This window comes from Chlamydotis macqueenii, chromosome 7 (assembly GCF_036417535.1).
Source record: "Chlamydotis macqueenii isolate bChlMac1 chromosome 7, bChlMac1.mat, whole genome shotgun sequence".
Classification (NCBI taxonomy): Eukaryota; Metazoa; Chordata; class Aves; order Otidiformes; family Otididae; genus Chlamydotis; species Chlamydotis macqueenii.
The window spans coordinates 32,278,438-32,298,293 of NC_141562.1; the positions used below are offsets into that span (position 1 = coordinate 32,278,438).

At 40.0% G+C, this 19,856-nt stretch overlaps 1 protein-coding gene and 1 long non-coding RNA gene across 2 annotated transcripts in view; one reads left to right on the forward strand and one right to left on the reverse strand.

Moving 5' to 3' along the window:
- Nucleotides 1-11,323, reverse strand: part of LOC147600123 (uncharacterized) — a 46,578-nt gene extending 35,255 nt beyond the window's left edge. The window contains exon 1 of the long non-coding RNA XR_015259046.1: nt 11,098-11,323. This is a non-coding gene — a long non-coding RNA (uncharacterized LOC147600123). The remainder of the gene's footprint in view (nt 1-11,097) is intronic.
- Nucleotides 2,815-18,492, forward strand: LOC104483948 (inactive pancreatic lipase-related protein 1). Its single transcript, XM_010125875.1, has 12 exons — nt 2,815-2,863; nt 3,622-3,776; nt 4,306-4,431; nt 6,620-6,754; nt 7,848-7,956; nt 10,864-10,983; nt 11,118-11,237; nt 12,679-12,797; nt 13,923-14,052; nt 15,274-15,385; nt 17,081-17,248; nt 18,429-18,492. Exons 1-12 carry the CDS (start codon nt 2,815-2,817, stop codon nt 18,490-18,492), a joined length of 1,407 nt encoding a protein of 468 aa, XP_010124177.1.
- Nucleotides 18,493-19,856: the final 1,364 nt, after the last annotated feature.

Here is a 19,856-nt window from a genome sequence, read left to right on the forward strand (position 1 = left end):
AGAGACCAAGGCAATGGCTATTTTTAGAAGTAAAAGACAAAACTCTATATCAATGCATAGTAAGAAAGAGTTAATCATTTATTCACTCCCATTTCCCCATGATTGATAAATGACATAAAAGCATTTGGGCAGATAAACTTCTGAGAAGTAGAAATACAATATTAAGAACATATTTATAATGAGTATAAATATCTGAATGAATTTTTTTAATAAAAAAAAAGAAAAGAACAACAGTCAGTGTTGTATTCTCAACTAAACACTAATCAAGCCTGTACAAAAATAAAAGTGTAATCAAACACAAGTCTGAGGTTCAGCCAAGACATATCTGCAGTCTCGAGTACAGCAAGTCCCCCGAGGACTTGACATGTGGCAAGGGAAGTGTGAACAATGCTGGGAAGCACAGCGCTGTGTCCCAGGAGAGATCCACAGCATCCTGCAGTGCCAGAAATCCAGTCGTCTCCTCTGCCTGCTTCCTATTCCAGACTACAGCATCTTCAGAACCGCAGAAACTGCAGGCCCATAGCTGGGCCCTTATTTATCACTTTCTTTCTCAATAGCTGTCTTTCCTCCAGCAGCTGCTGACTGAGGCCTGAGGGACAGACATCCAGCCCTACCCCTTCTTCCCAAAGGAGAAGCAACCAGCTGAAACCCACTTGACCATGGCCTACGGAATTGTCTACTCAATCAGTTTGCCCTGTGTTATTACGGTGTTGAATAAGAGCAGCAGACTAACTAGGATAAATTCTTAACTTAAATCTTTTTCACCAGCTCTTAGATTAAAAGGAAAAGACTGTTGCCCCCTCATTTTGAACAGGTGTTGAAACTTATCCATGTACTAGTGCAGGTACTGATTCCTCTGTATCAGTGATATGAACATATTTACAAACTAAAATGAAATAGTACTTCAATCAAGGACGGGAGCACTGAGCTCTAAATTTGTATCAAAGGTGATATTTTAGAAAAATTAAAAATTTCACTGCTATTTAAAGAAATAAACCCCAATAGCATGAATGATCATAGAGTGGTTTGGGTTGGAAGGGACTGTAAAGATCATCAAGTTCCAACTCCCCTGCCCTGGGCAGGGACACCTTCCACCAGACCAGGTCACTCAAAGCCCCATCCAACCCGGCCTTGAACACTTCCAGGGATGGGGGATCCACAGCTTCTCTGGGCCACCCGTTCCAGTGCCTCACAACCCTCACAGTAAAGAATTTCTTCCTTATGTCTAATCTAAACCTACCGTCTTCCAGTTTAAAGTAATTACCCCTTCTCCTATCACTACCTGCCCTTGTCAAAATCCCTTTCCAGCTTTCTTTTAGGCCCCCGATAGCAGTGTAATACCTATACACACAGCTGGTATCCATTTGGTCATTCCCAGAGTCAGAGATTAGGGAACTTCAGCTTTGCAAAGACACACGGCCACAGCCAAAAAGCATAGCCAGGCTGACAAAGCTTTCTAGATGGAGATTTAGCTGAGGTCTTGTTTCTTCTTGAGCTCACTTAACAGCCTCCCCTTAGAGATGAAGGGGACCATGGGGTTCCCAGACCTAGTCCCGCTCATTTGCGCAGGCTGTTTTTCACCTTTTAGTTGATGTCTCTAGTAGAATGCCCTAATGAGCTCTGCGACATCACTACACAAAGCAGCCATGTTGCTATTTCTGGGGGAATTTTGTATGTTATTAATACCTATTTCCAGCACATTTGCTGTCTGTTCATCACTCAGAGGAGAAGGATTTTCTCAAAACTTGGGTTATAGGGGTAGTATAGAAAGGATTCAAAGGCATAGACAACTATGTCTAGACTAGATGTCCTTCTACATCTACTTATTTCAACAAGGAAATGAAAGGGACACCAGGAGGGCAGACTCTTTCACTGTGAAAATACCTAGCACGCCCACTAAGAAGTTTTCCTAAAGGGATAAGGCTTCACCGAATTAAGCTGCTATCACAAAAGATCCAGAAGCACAGGAGCATTCCAGATCCAAAGCCACTTGATGCAGGGCAAGGGAGGGAACTTATAAATGATGTGGTTCTCTACTAACCCTCCCAGTAGACCCCTACATCCCAGCTATACAACACTAAAAAACAAAAGCCTTCCCAGCCAAAACAAGGGCCTACATGCAATGCCACACAGACTCACATAATTCTGATGTCCCACTACTGATGTGTTGCTGTCTGGGAATTACCCTGCATCTTGAGCTCCAATTCTATTCTGGGCTCTAGCATACCAATTTAGGAAATCTCTGTCCATTGATTTTGGAGTTTTCAGATAAACTAATCATTAAAGTTTTTTTCCAGCTTAGCTATAATCTGAAATAATTTTTCCTATCTTTCTGGAAACATGTCCAAGGATAAAGCAGACTATAAAAGTACATGCAAAGTTTGCACATTAGTGCATGGAGCTTCAAGGCTGCATTGTAAGTAGTTCGAGTTTTTCTTTTACCTCATCAGATATGTGGCTTTCCAAGACACAGAGGAATAAAGGGGAACGGCAGCTCACATAGGTGTCCTTATGCTAGTTCTAAAGTAGCAACTATGCATCCAATCAGAAGCATAGCCTCAATAAAGGAAAAAAAAAAAAATTACTCTGGATTTAAGACAGGCTTTAGTAGATTTAGAAGCCCCACAATCTTTAGTGGAGCAAGCAAACAAAGCTGACTCATCATACATGTCTCATATATGTGGCAGTCATAGCTACGCGTTGCAGAACAGACAGACACAGGACCCTTTTCACCCTGAGAAAGTTCAGCACCAGAAAGCTAAGTGTGCTTGGCAATGAAGCAAATCCTAGCTGCTTCTTTTTCTACTGTTCTAGATGCTTGGGATTTGGACACTTGCACTATGTCTGCTCGGCGCAGCAGAAGGTAAGCATATGGGGTTAGTATTTATATAGCTTTTCTATGCTGCTATATTTTGTGAAATATTATTCTACACTATGGTGTTTAAAACTTACTGAGATTATATGGTTCACTTTCCTGTACAAGAATGGCGAGATGAGTGCATGTGTGTGTGTGTGTTGTCTTTCCTCTTCTCCACTCCGGAAATTCCACCCTTGAAGCATGCAAGAAATGCTGCAGTTATTTTTCTTATCTCAAAGCAAAGCTACTGCTCTACCAAACCTAGGAATTTACTTGTATTCTTGTTTAGTGATGGAAATAGAGAAAAAGCTGGAGTTTAATGAGGTATAGCTTTATATTCAGCAGAAGCCACTGGTTTGTATGGTATAAGACTTCTGGTGCACAGCGTAGTCAGCTATTCAGCACAGTCTCAAGTTATCAGTGGTTATTTCCAATACCTTGGCTTGGTATTAGGAAAAACTCATCAGCTGTCTTTGCCTTAGGCAAAACAGAGCTGGGTAAAGGTACTCAAGGTATAGTATAGAATACTTATGGAGGAACTCCACTGAAAACTTAGTTGATGAGCAATAGGGTGGCTGCTATCCTTGGGGTAAACCGAGCCTTTCAAGATCTGAGAGAGGGCAACTGCTGGTCTGTGCTTTCTGTACACTGTAGGATTTTCAAGAAACCAAGAGACCTCCAGAGAATAGATGCTCTGAGTTCTGACTAGACTGCTCCACTTCTTTGCTTATTCATGTATTATTGATCTGATCTGTGTCCTACAGGCAAAGAAGTTTGCTATGACAGGCTCGGATGTTTCTCAGATGATATACCATGGTCTGGGACTACGGAAAGACCAGTGCATAAGTTACCCTGGGATCCAAAAAAGATAGACATTCACTTCCTCTTGTACACAAGAGAAAATCCTTCTGTCTTTCAAGTAAGAAGTATTGTGGTTTAAACATTAGTAAATCACGTAAAGAAGAAGAAAAAAAAAAAAAAAAAAAAAGAGTAAAAACAGACTCTAGCTGTGTTCCTGGAAAAATGTTAGAAATGGTCAAACCTCTTTATTCAAGACACAACCTCTCCGCTCCTTGGCAGGGTCTCTGGGGCAGAACTCTCATCCTCCTCCAGCCCTCACAAAGCAGCACTCCCCTATGTTTTCTGTATGGCCACTGAAAAGTACTGGGAAACTGCATTTTAAAAATCATTGGGTAATTTTTTTTTTTCCACAGATAAGATAAAAACACTTTAAAAGTAAAGTCTTGGCTGCTCTAAAATATGTGGCAAAGCTTGCTTTGACTGGAGTTACGTATCTTAAGCCATAGCCATGCAAGCACTTGCAGAGTTTTAACAATGCATAATTTTTAAACACCTGTACAAATAAGCATAGTTCAGGTCTTTGCAGTCTTGATAAACTGTTTACAGAAAGCAGATTTAAATGTTTCTTAATTTAATATCTACAACAGGAGATCTCTGCCGTTGATGCCTCAACAATTGGGTACTCAAATTTTAAAGCAAGTAGGATAACCAGGTTTATCATACATGGATTTGTAGATAACGGAGAAGAAAACTGGCTGTCAGACATGTGCAAGGTAGGTACCACAGGGAAGTCCTCTCCCTGTGAAGTTTCCCAGTTTATAGGAATGTGTTTATAAGTGCAAACTGTTCTCTCTTTTTCTAACCAATTTCTCTCATGGTACTTGCAGTGATAGGAAGGGGCAAAAAGGCCACATTTTAAAACTGTTAGTAACTTAAATATGTAGCTCTGCACCTTGAGGAAAAGCATGAGGTAAAATGCATTCAATTCTTCTCTTCAGTGAAGTCAGGGACAACAGGATTTGTCTCAGTAAGTCTCTTTTTTCTTGTTTAAAAAAAAAAAAAAAAAAAAAAAAAACAAAAACCAAAAACACAAACCCTGGAGCAAGATACTACTTAGGAACAAGGGCAACTCCAGAAATAACTGTAGACTCATAGCTATTGCATCATCTCTCTCCAGACAAGAGACAGGTTTCTAGATGTGGAAAGTCCATCACAAAGGTATGGGCTGCCCCGTGGGCGTTGGAGGCTGAGGACATGGGGCTGACCATTAACAGAACCAATAAAGCTGTAGAAATGTACAGCCAGAAGGCACCTCAAGGGGATCATTTCCAGCAAAGCTTTCAATCTAGGACTTGTAACAAATAGTGAATGAAGTAAAGCACTCTGCTTTATCGATTTTTGCACTAATTCCCCAAGTTATTTCTTAATCCTGTCTCCATACAAAGTTACAATTCCAGCTTGTGGGCTCTTCAAATCCTATAAACATGCTTTCTACTGCAGCTGTAGCTCATGAAAGCTACTAGTCATACAGCACATCAAGCAAAATGCCAGTTGATATCATATAGCACTTTTGGGATAAGGTTTTTCAACTAACTATTCACACAACTACAGTTTTGATTAAATTCTGTATTCCTGTTTTACTTATGAGAAATGATGTGAAAGTCAACTAAAATCAAGATATTTCACATTTATTGCATTCCTGTTACCTACTTCCCTCTGATACTAGGTCAAAAGAAAATAAATTAAATTTATTTTACAGTTTCTCATTTAAAAAAATTATGTTGATTATCACTTATGAACATTAAGGAACAATTGTTGGGTTTGCTAGTTAATAATTTGTGCAATATATCAGAGGCAGATTTATGTTTTTATAATTCTCAGTCTCCCATTTTCCACTCCTAAAATAGAGATTTTTTTTTTTTCTAGAACCTCACAATCAACGAGTTAGCTCACATTTTACTTCAGCTAATCCCTTAAATCTTTTGATCAATTTTCAATAGGATGTAGAGACATCAGATAAATCTTTAATTCTCTATTATGCTGCCTACATTTCATCATAATATTCCAATTTATTTTTTTTTTTTAATTTATCTCAGTGAATCTTTTCAGTAAGGAGTGGAGCAAATAGAACTGTGAATGCATCAGCCCTCTTCTGTGTATGTTACTTACTTTCCTTCCTATTAAGTAATAATTCTATCTGCACATTTATTTTTGCTACTTTTAAGATAGCCACAGATGCTTCTATTGCCTTTTCTGTCCTTTGCCAATTATAAAACTTTTTTAGATGCTTTACAGTATCTGAACATAAAGCAAAGAGGAATAAATATAACAAAGCTGCTAATGCAAAATACACTTAGCCAAACAATACAGCTCACAGGAGGAAAGCAAAGTGTCAGATTCTGTGGCAGACAATAAAGTATCTGCCTGTACATACATATTCCCGAAATGAATATTCGGTGACACCAGCAATTTATGCATCCTCATAAAAACACAGATACTCCCTTTCTTACAAATCTGTATCAGAAAAACACTCTCAAATTCTGTCATTTAAAAAATATGAGTTCTAATTGAATTTGAAATAAAGAAGTACTTTTAAATCACGTAAGTGAAACTATGTACAAGTAGAGCTCTTATTTAGTGTTGCATATGAAGTTTGATTGAAATTAAAAATTTCAGTGTTTATATTGTTTTCCCTTCTGCCAAAAAAAAATACTGCTATGGGTGTTTGAAATGATGGTGTGGCCATTACTGCAGCACACCACTATTTCAGCATTGTGGGAGCACTTACACACCCGCGTGCAGGCACAACCGCAAATACACGCTAAGGTTTTGCTTCTTAAAATGTTCTCATACAAATTCACAAAACATTTATGAGTTGAGCTATAAATAAGCAACATGAATCAATTCTAGATTGTATTTACTGTGGGACTCTCTGTTTTTTGATTCTGTTTTACAAAACAGAGGATGCTTACTGTGGAAGATGTGAACTGCATCTGCGTAGACTGGAAAAAAGGCGCAAGATGTCAGTACACGCAGGCATCAAACAACATCCGTGTTGTAGGCGCTGAAGTAGCTTATTTTATAAGTGTTCTTATGGTAAGAATCTTCTGCTTATAAAGCTGTAGTAGTAATGCTGATTTCAGAGAAATACATATCAGGAACTTTCATTAACGTGAATGTAACCACGCGACAACATTTTCTTATACCCAGCAAATATTTTAGAAGTTGTACTGAAAAAAGAGACCCTTTTTATTTTTTAATGTTAGAGAACTATGTCATAACAGCAGGGTTAGCCAGCTTAGGAATATGAAATGCTACAAGACATCCCCATAGCATGGCCAAACAGTTATTCCATAGACATTAACAGATGTAAAGGGATGTGTTTTGGCTTTTTTTTTAAAGATGCAGAAATAATGGGCACAGCAAACTGCCTTTTCACAGCGACAAAAACGTACAAAACAACTCTGAAGAATATCAGAAAACCAGCTGGCAGCCAGTAGTGGCTGGAGGAGAACAGTTCTCCAGTCAGCAACGGTACCTGGGGACAAAGAGGGCCTTCCCAGCTGTCTCCAGGGAAAGCCATAGTGCACAGTGCCTAAACCAACAAAAGCTGCGATGCTTGGTTTGAAGCCTTCTTTTAATCTAAGTGTTTTCAACATGTATTTCTTCCCTGTCAGAGAACTCTAAACTACTCAGATGGATACTCTGAGGTTAGGAGTGCTCTCACCTGTGTCTTGCCCTCTACATCTGCATTGCAGCCACTGAATTACTGCCCAAAAAGGCTGAAGGCATCTCTCCTCTCATGTCCTCCTGCAGCTGCACGTGGTGCCTGACCTGCCAGGTGTGACTAAAGGTTCCTGCCTGGCTGAATCTTATAAGCCACATAAGCACCCTCTGAATCTCAATGGGTCTAGAAGCTAAAACGGATACAGAGCCTCTCAGGGCTCTGTTGACAGAGCTGTCTAGAGTTTTAAGAGCCTCCAAACAAGGGCAGCAGCTGAATAAGGAGTTTTGAAAAAAAACTATATATTGGACACAAGTACTTAAACAGGCAAACAGATGCTGAAATCCAATAGGACTTCCTGAATCTGCAGTCAAAGTAAAAGTCATTTTTCAGCCCCTTTTTACTCTTCCCTGTTGCTGATGAAAATAGATGTAATACTTTTTTTTAATATTGCTATTTTCTCAGGAAAAATATGAATACTCTCCAGCCAGTGTTCACATAATTGGCCACAGCCTTGGAGCACATGCGGCAGGTGAGGCTGGCAGGAGGCAGCCAGGGATCAGCAGAATTACTGGTAAGTCAGTGACTTCAGTCACAGCTCACACTAAAGACACCACCGCTTAACAAAACATTGCTGTTCATTTTCTCTTACAATTGTATCTGATTGTGGGCTGCAGTTTAATCAAGGGTAATTTGGGCAATATAGAACTTGGCCTCTTCTCACAGTACACAGAGGAGTGGTACCCTGGTAGGTGTGGGAAAACAGTCAGCATGATGATTATTTTGCTTGCATGTGTTTACACAGCAAAGGAATGGCTCCACACAGCTAACAGAGCCGAAGGGCCCTGCAATACATCAGCTGACTTGCTCAGTGTCGCAGACCAGCACCAGTTTGGAGCAGGATGGCAGCGATGCTCCAGTATGATGGCATGGTGTTGTCACTGCTAAAAAACAAACTCACAATAACTAACACACCACCAGAACTAGGTTTAGCTGCCATGAGTGTTTTTATAATGATTTGTCCAACACTAATGTAATAAAACAGACCAGGAGAGTAATCCCTACCTTCCCTGTCCTAGTGCCTTTTCTCCTGCTATTTTCATCTTTCTTTAATCTGGCCTGTTATATAGCAGCACATCTGATGTACATCATCATGCACTGCTTGCATTCTAGAAGCAGCACAACAGCGAGCAGTTAGTTATTTTGTACTGTAGTTTTGCTAACAACTATAATTTTCCAGAAAAGGATGGATCAAACCCCACGTTTCAGCAGCAGTAGGCTGACCTTCCTGATATATCACCCATTATCACCTTGCTTTGCTATGTCTGCATAACCTTTTCACATATTAATTATTGTTAATGTACTCCAAATTATCCTTTTTATTTATTTATTTCCAGCAAATTTTCTAAAGTTTCATTTCTTCACTTAACTATTGATACATTTTGTATTTCTTTGGCAGCAAAAATTGAGTCACATACGATTGCACCGTCTGTCCAGATTCAAGCAGACTTACTAAGAAAGTGCACTCATACTTTAAGAAACAGTCGGATTTGAACTGAATCCTCTTTTTCTTTCTGAGGGAGATAACAGGCACTATGTTTATACAACCTGCATTCATTTGAGCTACATGAGCTTACTCTTACTTTCCAGATAACATCAGAGTTGTCCGATCAGAAAGCTCTGCCACATCTTCACTATATTCCTAAGTAACAGTCTGTCCCTTTTAAGTGCTCTTGCATTTCTGAATTTAGATTTTTTTTTAAGGAATATGATGTTGTTCTCTTATTTTCGCTCAGCTGTACTGATTCAGGTTTCGCCTCCCCAGCACTGAATTGCTCTGTTGTGAGTTACACACTATGCTCTGAGAAAGTGAGGAAGCCTCTTGCTACTGCTGAGCCAAGTTTTCCTGTTCAGTTCTTTCAGAGAAGGCGTTTTTATTCTGGATTGTTTTATAGCCGTCCACAAGTCACTCTGAATACAGACTCTGGACATCCTCCACCAGTCCCATAAATCGTGCCTGTCTCTCACAAGCTATGATCAAGCCTCTGTGATTGTTGCCCAGAAGCATTTTCATCTTCCCTTTGATCCAACAGGAAGTTTCCATTTTTCAGCATCCTTTAGCTTGCAATCACACTAGCTGAGAGCAAATGACTCTTGAAGGAACCATTTGCAACACTGCAAGACTTAAGTGATGGAAATGTGTACGAACGAGAGGCAAGGCGAAGATCCGTGGAGGCACGGGCTGTCTCAGCCCTCTGCCCGCAGCAGGGGCATCTGTGCCACACAGCTACTTGCCCTATCCCTGCACTGTTCTTCAAGGGATAGCCCTCATCTTTCTTAAATTGCTTAACTGACTCTTTAAAAAAAAAAAAAAAAGCAAATGACAAATAGGCATATTCATTATTATTCATAATTCATTTCTGAAAAAGATATTCCAGAGACCTCACAAAGAAGAGACACCACTGAGTATTTTAAAACCTCCAATACTCTCCCAGAAAACAAAACTGAAAAGAGGCTTTATCAGCTAAACCTGTGATCAAACCAATCCTTTCTCAAAATACAAGTAACTCACCCCGCAGTCTGCAATCTTTAGCAATTTTTTAACATATTCAGCACTTCCAGAGTTTAAAGCTCTGGGCTTGATCTCTTTATTCACCATGCAGGCAGCACCGAGGGCAGTATGCATTAAGCAGAGTGACCTTTCATACACAAAAGAAAATTTTGGATATTATTAACACAGCCTTTTTCAATTGTTACTTTTCCTCAGGGATTTCAGGCACAGTGAACCTTGGACTAATAGTCCACAAAATTCAGTCTAAAAGCAAAACCAAATCTGCCGCCCAGGGACAACAAGAGATGCAAGCATAAGGTAGTGAAAACTGTGCAATTTGCAAGACTTTACAAGCTCCTGAAATTGCTGCAGCAATTTGGGAAGCAAATGAATTCTGTTTTCTGCTACGATCAAAAGCAAAGACCATAACTTCAAAACTGGATGTTTTTCCAAAATCTAACTGGAAGTAGGCAGGCTGGTTTAGGCACCTCTCAGCACATGGGGTGCTATCAGCATCAATTCCTGTTTGAGTACTCTTGAACGAGACCAGGCAGATAAATCAGTTATGTGCGATACAGACACAGCAACCTCAATTTGAGGAACATTATTAAAGGGAAGCTAATCCTTTTTTTGTTTTTTTTTTTTTGTTTTGTTTTTTTTTTTTAAAAAGGGTTGTATACAAACATTGGAACTCAATATTGATGTAAATCAGTAAAATTTAATAGGCTTCACACAGGTAACTTTCTCCTTCCTGGGAGAAAAGCCACTCGATAAGAGAAAGCATGCATCATCATTTTATTAATGCCTATACTACTTAGGTGTAAGGAATCATAGGCAACCATATATGTGTTATTAATTATATACAACCATTGTGTTACATAAAACGATATATCTCTTTATCTATATATAACACTAGCCTTTTTCTTTCAGGACTGGATCCTGCTCAACCTTATTTTGAAGGCACTCCCATTCTAGTCAGACTGGATAAATCTGATGCAGAGTTTGTTGATGTTATCCACACAGACTCAGCTCCCACAATCCCCTACTTAGGTGAGTATTCAATTCACTGGTCACTAACAGCTCATATCGTAAAATACTGAGCACAGGCAAACTTCAAGGCAGCAGCTACAAGTATGAGCTAATATTAATTTAAAATGTGCTTACCTTTGCTTTAAATGCTTCAGGTTTTGGTATGAGGGAAGCTATAGGACATCTTGACTTTTATCCAAATGGAGGAAAGCAAATGCCAGGGTGTGGGAAGAACCCTGTTTCACAAATTGTGGATCTCGATGGCATCTGGGAAGGTACGTTGATTACGTTACAAATTCAGAGGAAGGTCACCCTCAAAATGTAACAACTTAACTTCTCTTAATTCAGGTGTTTTGTGTTAGCTTTGGGTGTGTCCACCAGCAAAGGCAGCTGCAGAGTGCAGTGAAACTGTTAATATGCTCAAAATGCACCATTTTCCAGACCCTGTTCAAAAAATAAACAAAAGGGTTTGCCTCTGGAAAATATGCCTCCTCCAGAGTATCTGATAGCAGAAACAAAAGTTACTGAAACTGTGCCAAAAATTTTGAAGGGTTTGTAACAACACCTTCCACTGTGCTTCTATTTAGTTGCCCAGCAGCAGTGCTGGGTAGAGCGGGGCAATGATGCTCACAGCTACTTCTGCTAGGGTACCTTCAGCTGCAACTCTTCTGAGATACAGCAATTAATTTAATTTGGTTTTTTTTTTAATTACCTATTACAATCTAGGCTGCATTAAAGCAATGTCATTGTGTCATAGTCAGCTAAAAAAAGAGATGGGCACCTAGCTGCTCAAATACACTCTTCTTTGTTGTTTTATATGGTTCTAATAAAAGCTCTAAGTATTAGAAAATTTCTACATGTCTTTAGAAAGTTAAATTACATGTAACTTTAAAAAAATAAACCAAGGTTTCTGCTGCAGAGATTTTTCAGTATATTATTTGAGCTTTTTCTTACATTACTGCAAGCACCTTAAACTCTGGAAATCCATTAACTTATTTGTGATAACTAGCCTTTTTCTCCAGGTTTTATTCAATGCAGCTGGAAGCATTACTTTTTCTTTCTTTCTTTTTTTTTTTTTTTTGATAGAGTAAACTTGTTATCAATAATGGGGAATTAAAGCACAAAGAAACAACTGTGTTGTATATGATCTTCTTTTTAACCTGAAGTCAGGAAAATAAAGGCAACACAAAGGAAAAGAATATATTCATTATTTTAATTTTAAGCGTCTCCCTTCCTTAAGCACCTCCCAAATAATAATAATTTTGTTTTGAAATCCTCAGCTGGAGCAAATCAGCATTGCCCTAGGAAGTTCACTGTTAAATACTTTTCATTTCGTTTTCTTTTGTTATGGTAATGCAACGGTTGCCTACAAAAGACCTGTTTCATGCAGTTCTCATTTCTATTGTGAAACGCGGTCAGATCGCTTGAATGAGTGTTTGTGAGGGAAGGGGAAGGCATGGGCTGGGCTGAGCTGCGCAGTCGGGCTCCACAAAGCATTTTGAGTTTGCATTTTATACCCGTTGAGGCAGTGACATTCCTTGTAGCATCAATTCATAGCAAAAGCAAGCTTCAAACCTTACCTTTGATGCTCCACGAATTGTGAAGAGGCTTTTGAGGAGGAATGAGACATCCCAAGGACACGGCAAGGGCTGTGCCAGTATCTTCCTTCAAATGGTAACAGAAAGGAAGAACTAACCCGGGAACATCTTTTCACAGGAACTCGGGACTTTGTGGCTTGCAATCATTTGCGGAGTTACAAGTACTACTCTGACAGCATTATCTACCCTGATGGATTTCTAGGCTATTCTTGTGCTTCATATGATGTTTTTGATACAGTAAGTATTTCTCAGAGCCTCACGATGGATCATATAGTAGCTCTTATCTATACAACTGAAATTCAATTTATTTATGCTACCTTGCACCCAACGAGTGCATCTGTAAGAGAAGCAAGTGTCAGACGTTCTGGAGTATTATAGCTCATGCAGCTGACATGGGTTCAGGTAGGAAAAGGCAACAACAAAACAGGGAGATCCCTGGTTCTGTGCTGATGTGACAGTCCTGAGGTGCTACTGGAGCTAGTGTGGCTTCCCCAGGCCTGCTCTGCTGCATCAAACTGGGGAACAGGAGAGCCTGCCCCTGTAATCACAAAATGCATTTATCAAACAGCAAGGAGTGGGATCCCATACTGTGAGCAGGTGAGCTTTCAAACACAGCTTAAATGTCGTCTTTTCAAAACAACAACTTAAATAATATGTGATGACCTGATGGGTCAGTCCATGATCAAAGTACTTTGGTGACTTAAGATGGCCTCAAGGACAAAGTGCAATGGTTTATGGACTAGGTAAGGAAGCCCTTTCCTGTCCCAGACTGGGAAATGAGGAACTACAGCCTAAGAGTAGCAGGGGGGTAATGGGCTTGTCATATCCTACAGGCAGCACAAACAGAGATATAAACTTATATGCTGCTTAGAATGGCCTTTATATGTTCTGAGCAGGTGACAGAGATCACAATTCTCAGATCAGTTTGGGAGATGACTACCTGCTTCTGTCACCATAGTAGAAAACTGTTTTCACTACAAAAATGAGCTTTGTTTTCAAGACAAAGCTTTTCTTGAGCCAACATGAAGGTATAAGGAGACATCATTCTTTTTCATTGGTTGTTGGGAAGGACACCTCCTCCTTCCTGCTCCAGTTCAAGACTACTCAGGAATGTCACTGGTGTGGCTGGACTGAACTAAATGGTATGAGAAAAAAACATAGAGCCCTGAAAAACCAGAGCCTTTGAGAAAGTTGGCATGCTTATATGATATTTCTCAAGTCACAGAAAGGGTTACTTGAAATTTGCTGCTGCTGTGATACAGGGCCAGTTAGGTGAGTATGTTAAAAATAAGTTCTATGAGTAATTTTTTTTTTCTTGGCTGACTGGATAATTTTATTAATAGATACATTTGTTTTTAATAGGAAAACTGTTTCCCATGCCCGAAAGAGGGATGCCCGAATATGGGTCACTTTGCAGATAAATTCAAAGGCAAAATAAAAAACGATTTCGTAAAACTCTACCTGAATACTGGAGAGGCCAAGGATTTTGCTCGTGAGTTTCAGTTGCTTCCACTGCTATCTATTCCTTGTAAACAAATCTTTTTATTTTCCTATTTTACAATTAATTTTAGCAGATGAACAGACCTCATAGAAGTGCAATGGCTCTTCAGTCCTTCATGCCTTTTCCTCTTTGGCTGGGCCCTCTAGTACAAGAAAGATGTTGACAAACTGTAGAGTCCAGTGGAGGCCACTGAGATGTTTAGTGGGCTGCACTACAAGGTGCATGGAGAAAAGAGGATATGTACTGCACAGAAGTTGCAAGAAGGGAATTTTTTTCTAAATAGTATGAAAATTACTGTCACAATGACAATGATTAAATGCAGGAAGAGAGGTCTAGAGAGGCCGTGAAATCTCTGTCTTTGGAGGTGTTCAAAATTGAGTTTGACAAAGGTCAAGAGCAAGCTGATCACAGCTGGCCTTGCTTTGAGAAGTGGATGGACCGGAAGACCTCCTTTGCAACCTAGTTTATTCTAAATGTCAGCTCAGGTGGTTCTTCTTTTGCCTTTGTAAACAAGAATCAGAGGGAGAAGAGCTGCTTTTGCAAATTGTGTTCTAAAAGAAAGTTCACACACACAAAAATTATTTTCCTTCAACTTCAGAATGTTTTTTACGCTCCTTTTACACTGCTTATATTCTGGTATTTATAGAATCAGTATTTATAGAATCATAGGATGGTTTGGGTTGGGAGGGATCTTTAAAGGTCATCCAGTCCAACCCCCCTGGAAGGAGCAGGGACATCCTCAACAACATCAGGTTGCTCAGAGCGCCATCCAACCTGGCCTTGAATGTTTCCAGGGATGGGGCATCCACCACCTCTCTGGGCAACCCATGCCAGTGTTCTACCACCCTCACTGTAAAAAATGTAGGTTTTTCTTTTTTCTGCCCCCCCCCCCCCCCCCCCCCCCCAAATAAGACAAATATCTACCCATTTCTCAGGTTGATCTCATTAGGACATAATGACAGATCTGATTCAGTGGTGTTTTCTATTTCTTTTGTACTGTTATAACCCAAGGAAGATCAGAAAGCACGAAGATTCAGGTGTGAGAGAGCGCTGTCTCAACCCCTTCAGTCCAGACAATCTGCAATGTAGCCGTGAGCTGAAAGTGAAAGGCTTTTGCTTTCAAATACACTGTACAGACCAAAAACCAACACCTGATATTTTGAAGACCATTTCTTCCTGCATACAATTTAACTTACTGTGTTTCTTCTGTAGTTTGGAGGTACAAAGTAACCGTGACACTCTCTGGAAGGAGTAAAGTTAGAGGATATGTAAATATTGCCCTGTATGGAAGTGGTGGGAACACAAGACAGCATCAGATCATCGAGTAAGTTCAAACTTCAACAGAAAAGAAGCTTCAATTCTAGAATGTTTATTTCATATTTTCAATTAATATTTCTATTTAAATTGGTCCTATTTGGCAGATCACATTCTAACCCCAGATACAGCTCCCTGATATAAATGCAGTGACAATTCACTCCCTCTGGATTTGAAGGCAGAAGTTTAGAATGCAGCACTATAAAATGTTAGAATTTGGTGTAATTTGTTTACTGTACCACCAAGGTCTTGCTGGACTTACACTAGCAGAGTGCTGATCTCTTTGTCTTTCACAGGCTTGTAAAATGTTGCAGCTAAAGCTACCTCATGATTTACTACTACTTTTTGTGGCTCATAACTTCACCTGCTTACACTGAAGCTGCTTGCTTGCCTCATATTTTTGTTTGTTTCAACTAAAGTATCTGAAATGATGAAAAATAGGGAGAAGGCTTTTTGATATATGTTTTAGTTTTTATTTTTTGGTTTTTGTTTATGGACAACTATGTCACTTCCACTTTTCCAAGAAGGACTTCACACCTTCACACTTGGCAGTAGGTGTTTGCTGTGAGTTAATCCCTGTTTGCAGGCATCTGTGCATTCAGCTGAGATCAGCCTGCCAGTACTGCATGGCCTCCAGCACTCTCTAGCTGCTATTTGCAGGGCCTGTGTCAATTCAGTTGCTGTAAGTGAACATTTTTTCCCCGGCTCTATCTTGCTCTATCCCAGCAGGCACACTGTGGATCCAGCAAAGAAACAAAAAGGCAAAGGGATTTTACCCTATCTCTTATTACTTCCAGTACTCTAAGCTTTTTAATATGGGGGACAGTAAACATGCTTCTCTGAAGGCAGATGAATGAGGAACTGTAGAGCTAGGGAAAGGAATAAAAATCCTGCCATGAGGCTTGCTAAAACTGTAGAGGTTTCTTCTGGGTGGTTCTGCTGGGTTCTCTGCTTTTTCTTCCCCTTCCTGTATTGCTCAGGTCATGTCTACAATAACAGTTCTGCAGTGATATACGCATCACACATTCAAATGTCTCGACTTCACAGAGCAGGGGTAAATTTAAGAAAGTAGCCCTTCACCTTCAGAGTATGGGGGTGGGAGGGGACAAAGGAGAGCATCAGAGCAGCACTGGCTCATATTCAGTGAGATGGAGTAGCTGATGCCATTACCAGACTCAGACTGCTGCCATTTAGAGCTTGATATATTGATGCAATGAGAAATAAGTAGCCAGATTATAAAGAGCAAGATGCACATTTGACTCAGCCACGGTGCTGCAAGTGTGGAAAGAGCCACGCTGAGCAGCTGGTAGATAATCCTTTTGGCCATCCCAAAAAAAATTCCAACATCTGTATCATATAAATTAACTAACATTAAGTGAAAATTTTATTTACATGTAAAAAGAACCCTGCCTGCATAAGCAACAGAGCAAGCTCTACCTTTTCCACTGGGTTTGCCCTGCAACTGGGTCTTCATTTTGAAGCATGACTGCAGCACATCAGGCCTACCTTGCCTCCCTGACAAACACTGATTTGGATTTAATTACATTGGAAATTTGGCCATAACATTGTTACCAATTTATAAGCTAAATTTTGTCTCTCTGCTATCTTTCTACTTATTTGCTATCACAGTCAATCAATTGACAGAACTAGTAATTAATATTAAATGCCAGCATGCCTCACATCCATAAAATGTTATTTTTCACAGGGGAGCCCTCCAACCAGACAACACTTACACAAGCTTTGTTGATGTAGAAGTTAACATTGGAACAGTTACAAAGGTTAAATTTCTTTGGAATAACAGCATCTTAAATCCAACATTTCCTAAACTAGGAGCTGCAACTATCACTGTACAGTCTGGAGAAAATGGAAAAGAGTAAGTACATCCATTGTGAAAATCTTGAAAGTTACTTGGGAGGACAGGTGACAAAATTATATGTGGTCTAAAAGCATTTTCACAAGAAAAGCTATATAAAGCATTCAAAGACTCAAGAAAACCTTTTATTTCCTTCCTTTCAAGACACTGTTCATCCATTCACTACTACTTCAACTCTTTGCCTTAAATAACTTCAAAGAAAAACTTATAAATATTTCCAGACTTCAGAAGAGCAAACTTCCTGTATAACCCTTTGGGTGAGGAAAATTAGCAGTGGCTTGGATTATCAGCATCATTCTTTCTAAGCTCCTACTATTCACAAGAACTGGTTATCTGTGTCTGAGCTTGTGTTAGGCTGTCTGATTCGCTGGCAGCTGGAACCAGCAGAAGTTTTCCATTTATATTGATCATCCCTGAGATCATGATCAAGAAAAGAGAACGGTGATAAGCTGCCTGCCCTTCCAATGAGCAAGTCTAATAGTTTGAAGCTGTGCCTAAAAGGCTTCATCTAAAGTTAAGGGAAACAGGCTAGAACTGATTCTCTAGACTTTGTTGAATATGAATGTTCAGATTATAGAAGAATGATTTACTGGACCAGTTTTACTTGTTTCCCTGAACTTTTTAAAACAAATTTCCTCATTTTCTTGATCAGTTATGTTATTTTATTCAACCAGTGGTTGAGTAACTAGAGGAGGAGGTACAGTATATGTTTTAGACCCACATACAAATTCATAGTTAAAATGCCATTGGTTAAAAAACAACGTGGGAGTTGGAAACAGTTTCAAGCAAAGGAAAATGATCACAGCCCAGCAGCATTACCTTTAGGCAGAGCTCCTAAGACCAGTTGTAGTTCCTGTTCACCAAAGCGCATTGCTGATGAAGTGTATTCCTGTAGAAATGCACTCACTCTTCTATCGACTCATTCCCTTTGCACAACTAGTTGTGATGGTACCACAAAATCTGGAAAAAAAACCAAACTATAAACCAAAAGGAAAGCAGGTAGTCCACCAGAATGAACACAGTCCATCAATACTTTCCACAGCAGTAATATTTCAAATTTAGGAGCTCAAAGTGTTGTGTTCAGCTGTGTCAAATGACAAATCAGGTTGACTTATATTAAAAGTATAATCTCAACAAATCTTGACAACTCAAGTTACTCATATATTTTTGTTTTCTTCAGATTCCATTTCTGTGGTTCCGAGACGGTGAGGGAGGATGTTCTGCAAACTCTTACTGCTTGCTAACAGCATATATGGATGCCCAAAATCTTGCTACCAATAAAAGCTAGTCATACATAAAAACCTACAATCTACAGTCACTGCAGTTATAATACTGGCGATGCGTGTTGGGGGTTTTTTGCTGGTTTAGGGGGGAAGGGGTGTGTATCTATGGGTCCCTGTCTACAGACAGAATTTTTAGAGCAGCTTTAGGAGTGAATGAGCCAAAGCCCATTGAAAACTTCCCCTGATTTCAGCCTGTTTTAGAATAATTTCAGACTGAAGGCTAAGCCGGGAAATAGTGTGAAATACAGATCAAACAGAGACAGGAGGGTGAGCAGTTATAAAATGAGGCTGGAAGTTTAATTTTAATTACCTGTGAGAGATGGAACAGTGAATGTGATGGAGAATTGATAACGTGTTTTGGTGTGTAAGCTTGGACCATGTCATCTGGACAGAATTCATTAGAGAAAGCTGCAAGCAAACTTCATATGTTAGTGAAGTTTCACTAACATGCTTATAATCACAACAATCACCAAAGCGTCCTGAAATCCCATATGCTGGCCTTCAGCCTTGAACAAAATTGTCAGATGGTGAAGGAGTCCAGTCACAAAACAGGTAATGCAATGAGGGAGTCACTTCTTTTTCTGCTTTTTGATAAACACATTCAGCTGAAGTGTGGCTAGTTCACATATTCATTCCTGTCCCTATGTAATCCTGTCTCAGCTCCTTCAGCCTGCTGCTGGAGAAGTGGTCTGCTTCTCCTCTGCTCCCAGAGGAACACCATCCTCTCTGAAAAACCCACGGAACTGCTAGGGACTGGAGATACCACTCCTTGGGACCTCTCTTTTCGGCAGTTTCTGACGATACCACTTTTACCTTCCCCTCACTACACTGCTTCCCTCCCTGTATAGCTTCTCGCGGCACCAGCAAGTGCAGCAACGCGCACAGCAGAGAAGTTTTTTTCATGTGTTTTCTTCCCAGCCTACAACGTCCGTGAGGGGTATAAGCTAACAGTTATTTTGGCTCCAGTTTTTCCCATCTGTGGTCAGCTTTATAGCGGTAGAGTAAGAGAATAAGGCTTAGTAAGTTCAAGGATGTGAATTGTTTGTCCTGTATCAGACTGTGGTTTGTCCAGTTTTGGGTTGCTCCTGCAAAGCCTTCCTCGGCTCTCCACAGCTGCACGGCCGCGGGAGGCAGAGGATGCAGCCGCAGGACTCTACACACTTTCACACTTCATTCATGTCATCCAGTCCAAGGAGGAACATACATCCCCTCTCCAGGGAGATAAATGGGTTTACCCAGAGGAGACACAGCCATAGACACCAGAGTCTTCACCTGATGTTGAGTTTCCGTGTTCCTCGTCCGATGTCCTTTGACATCGCCTCCTT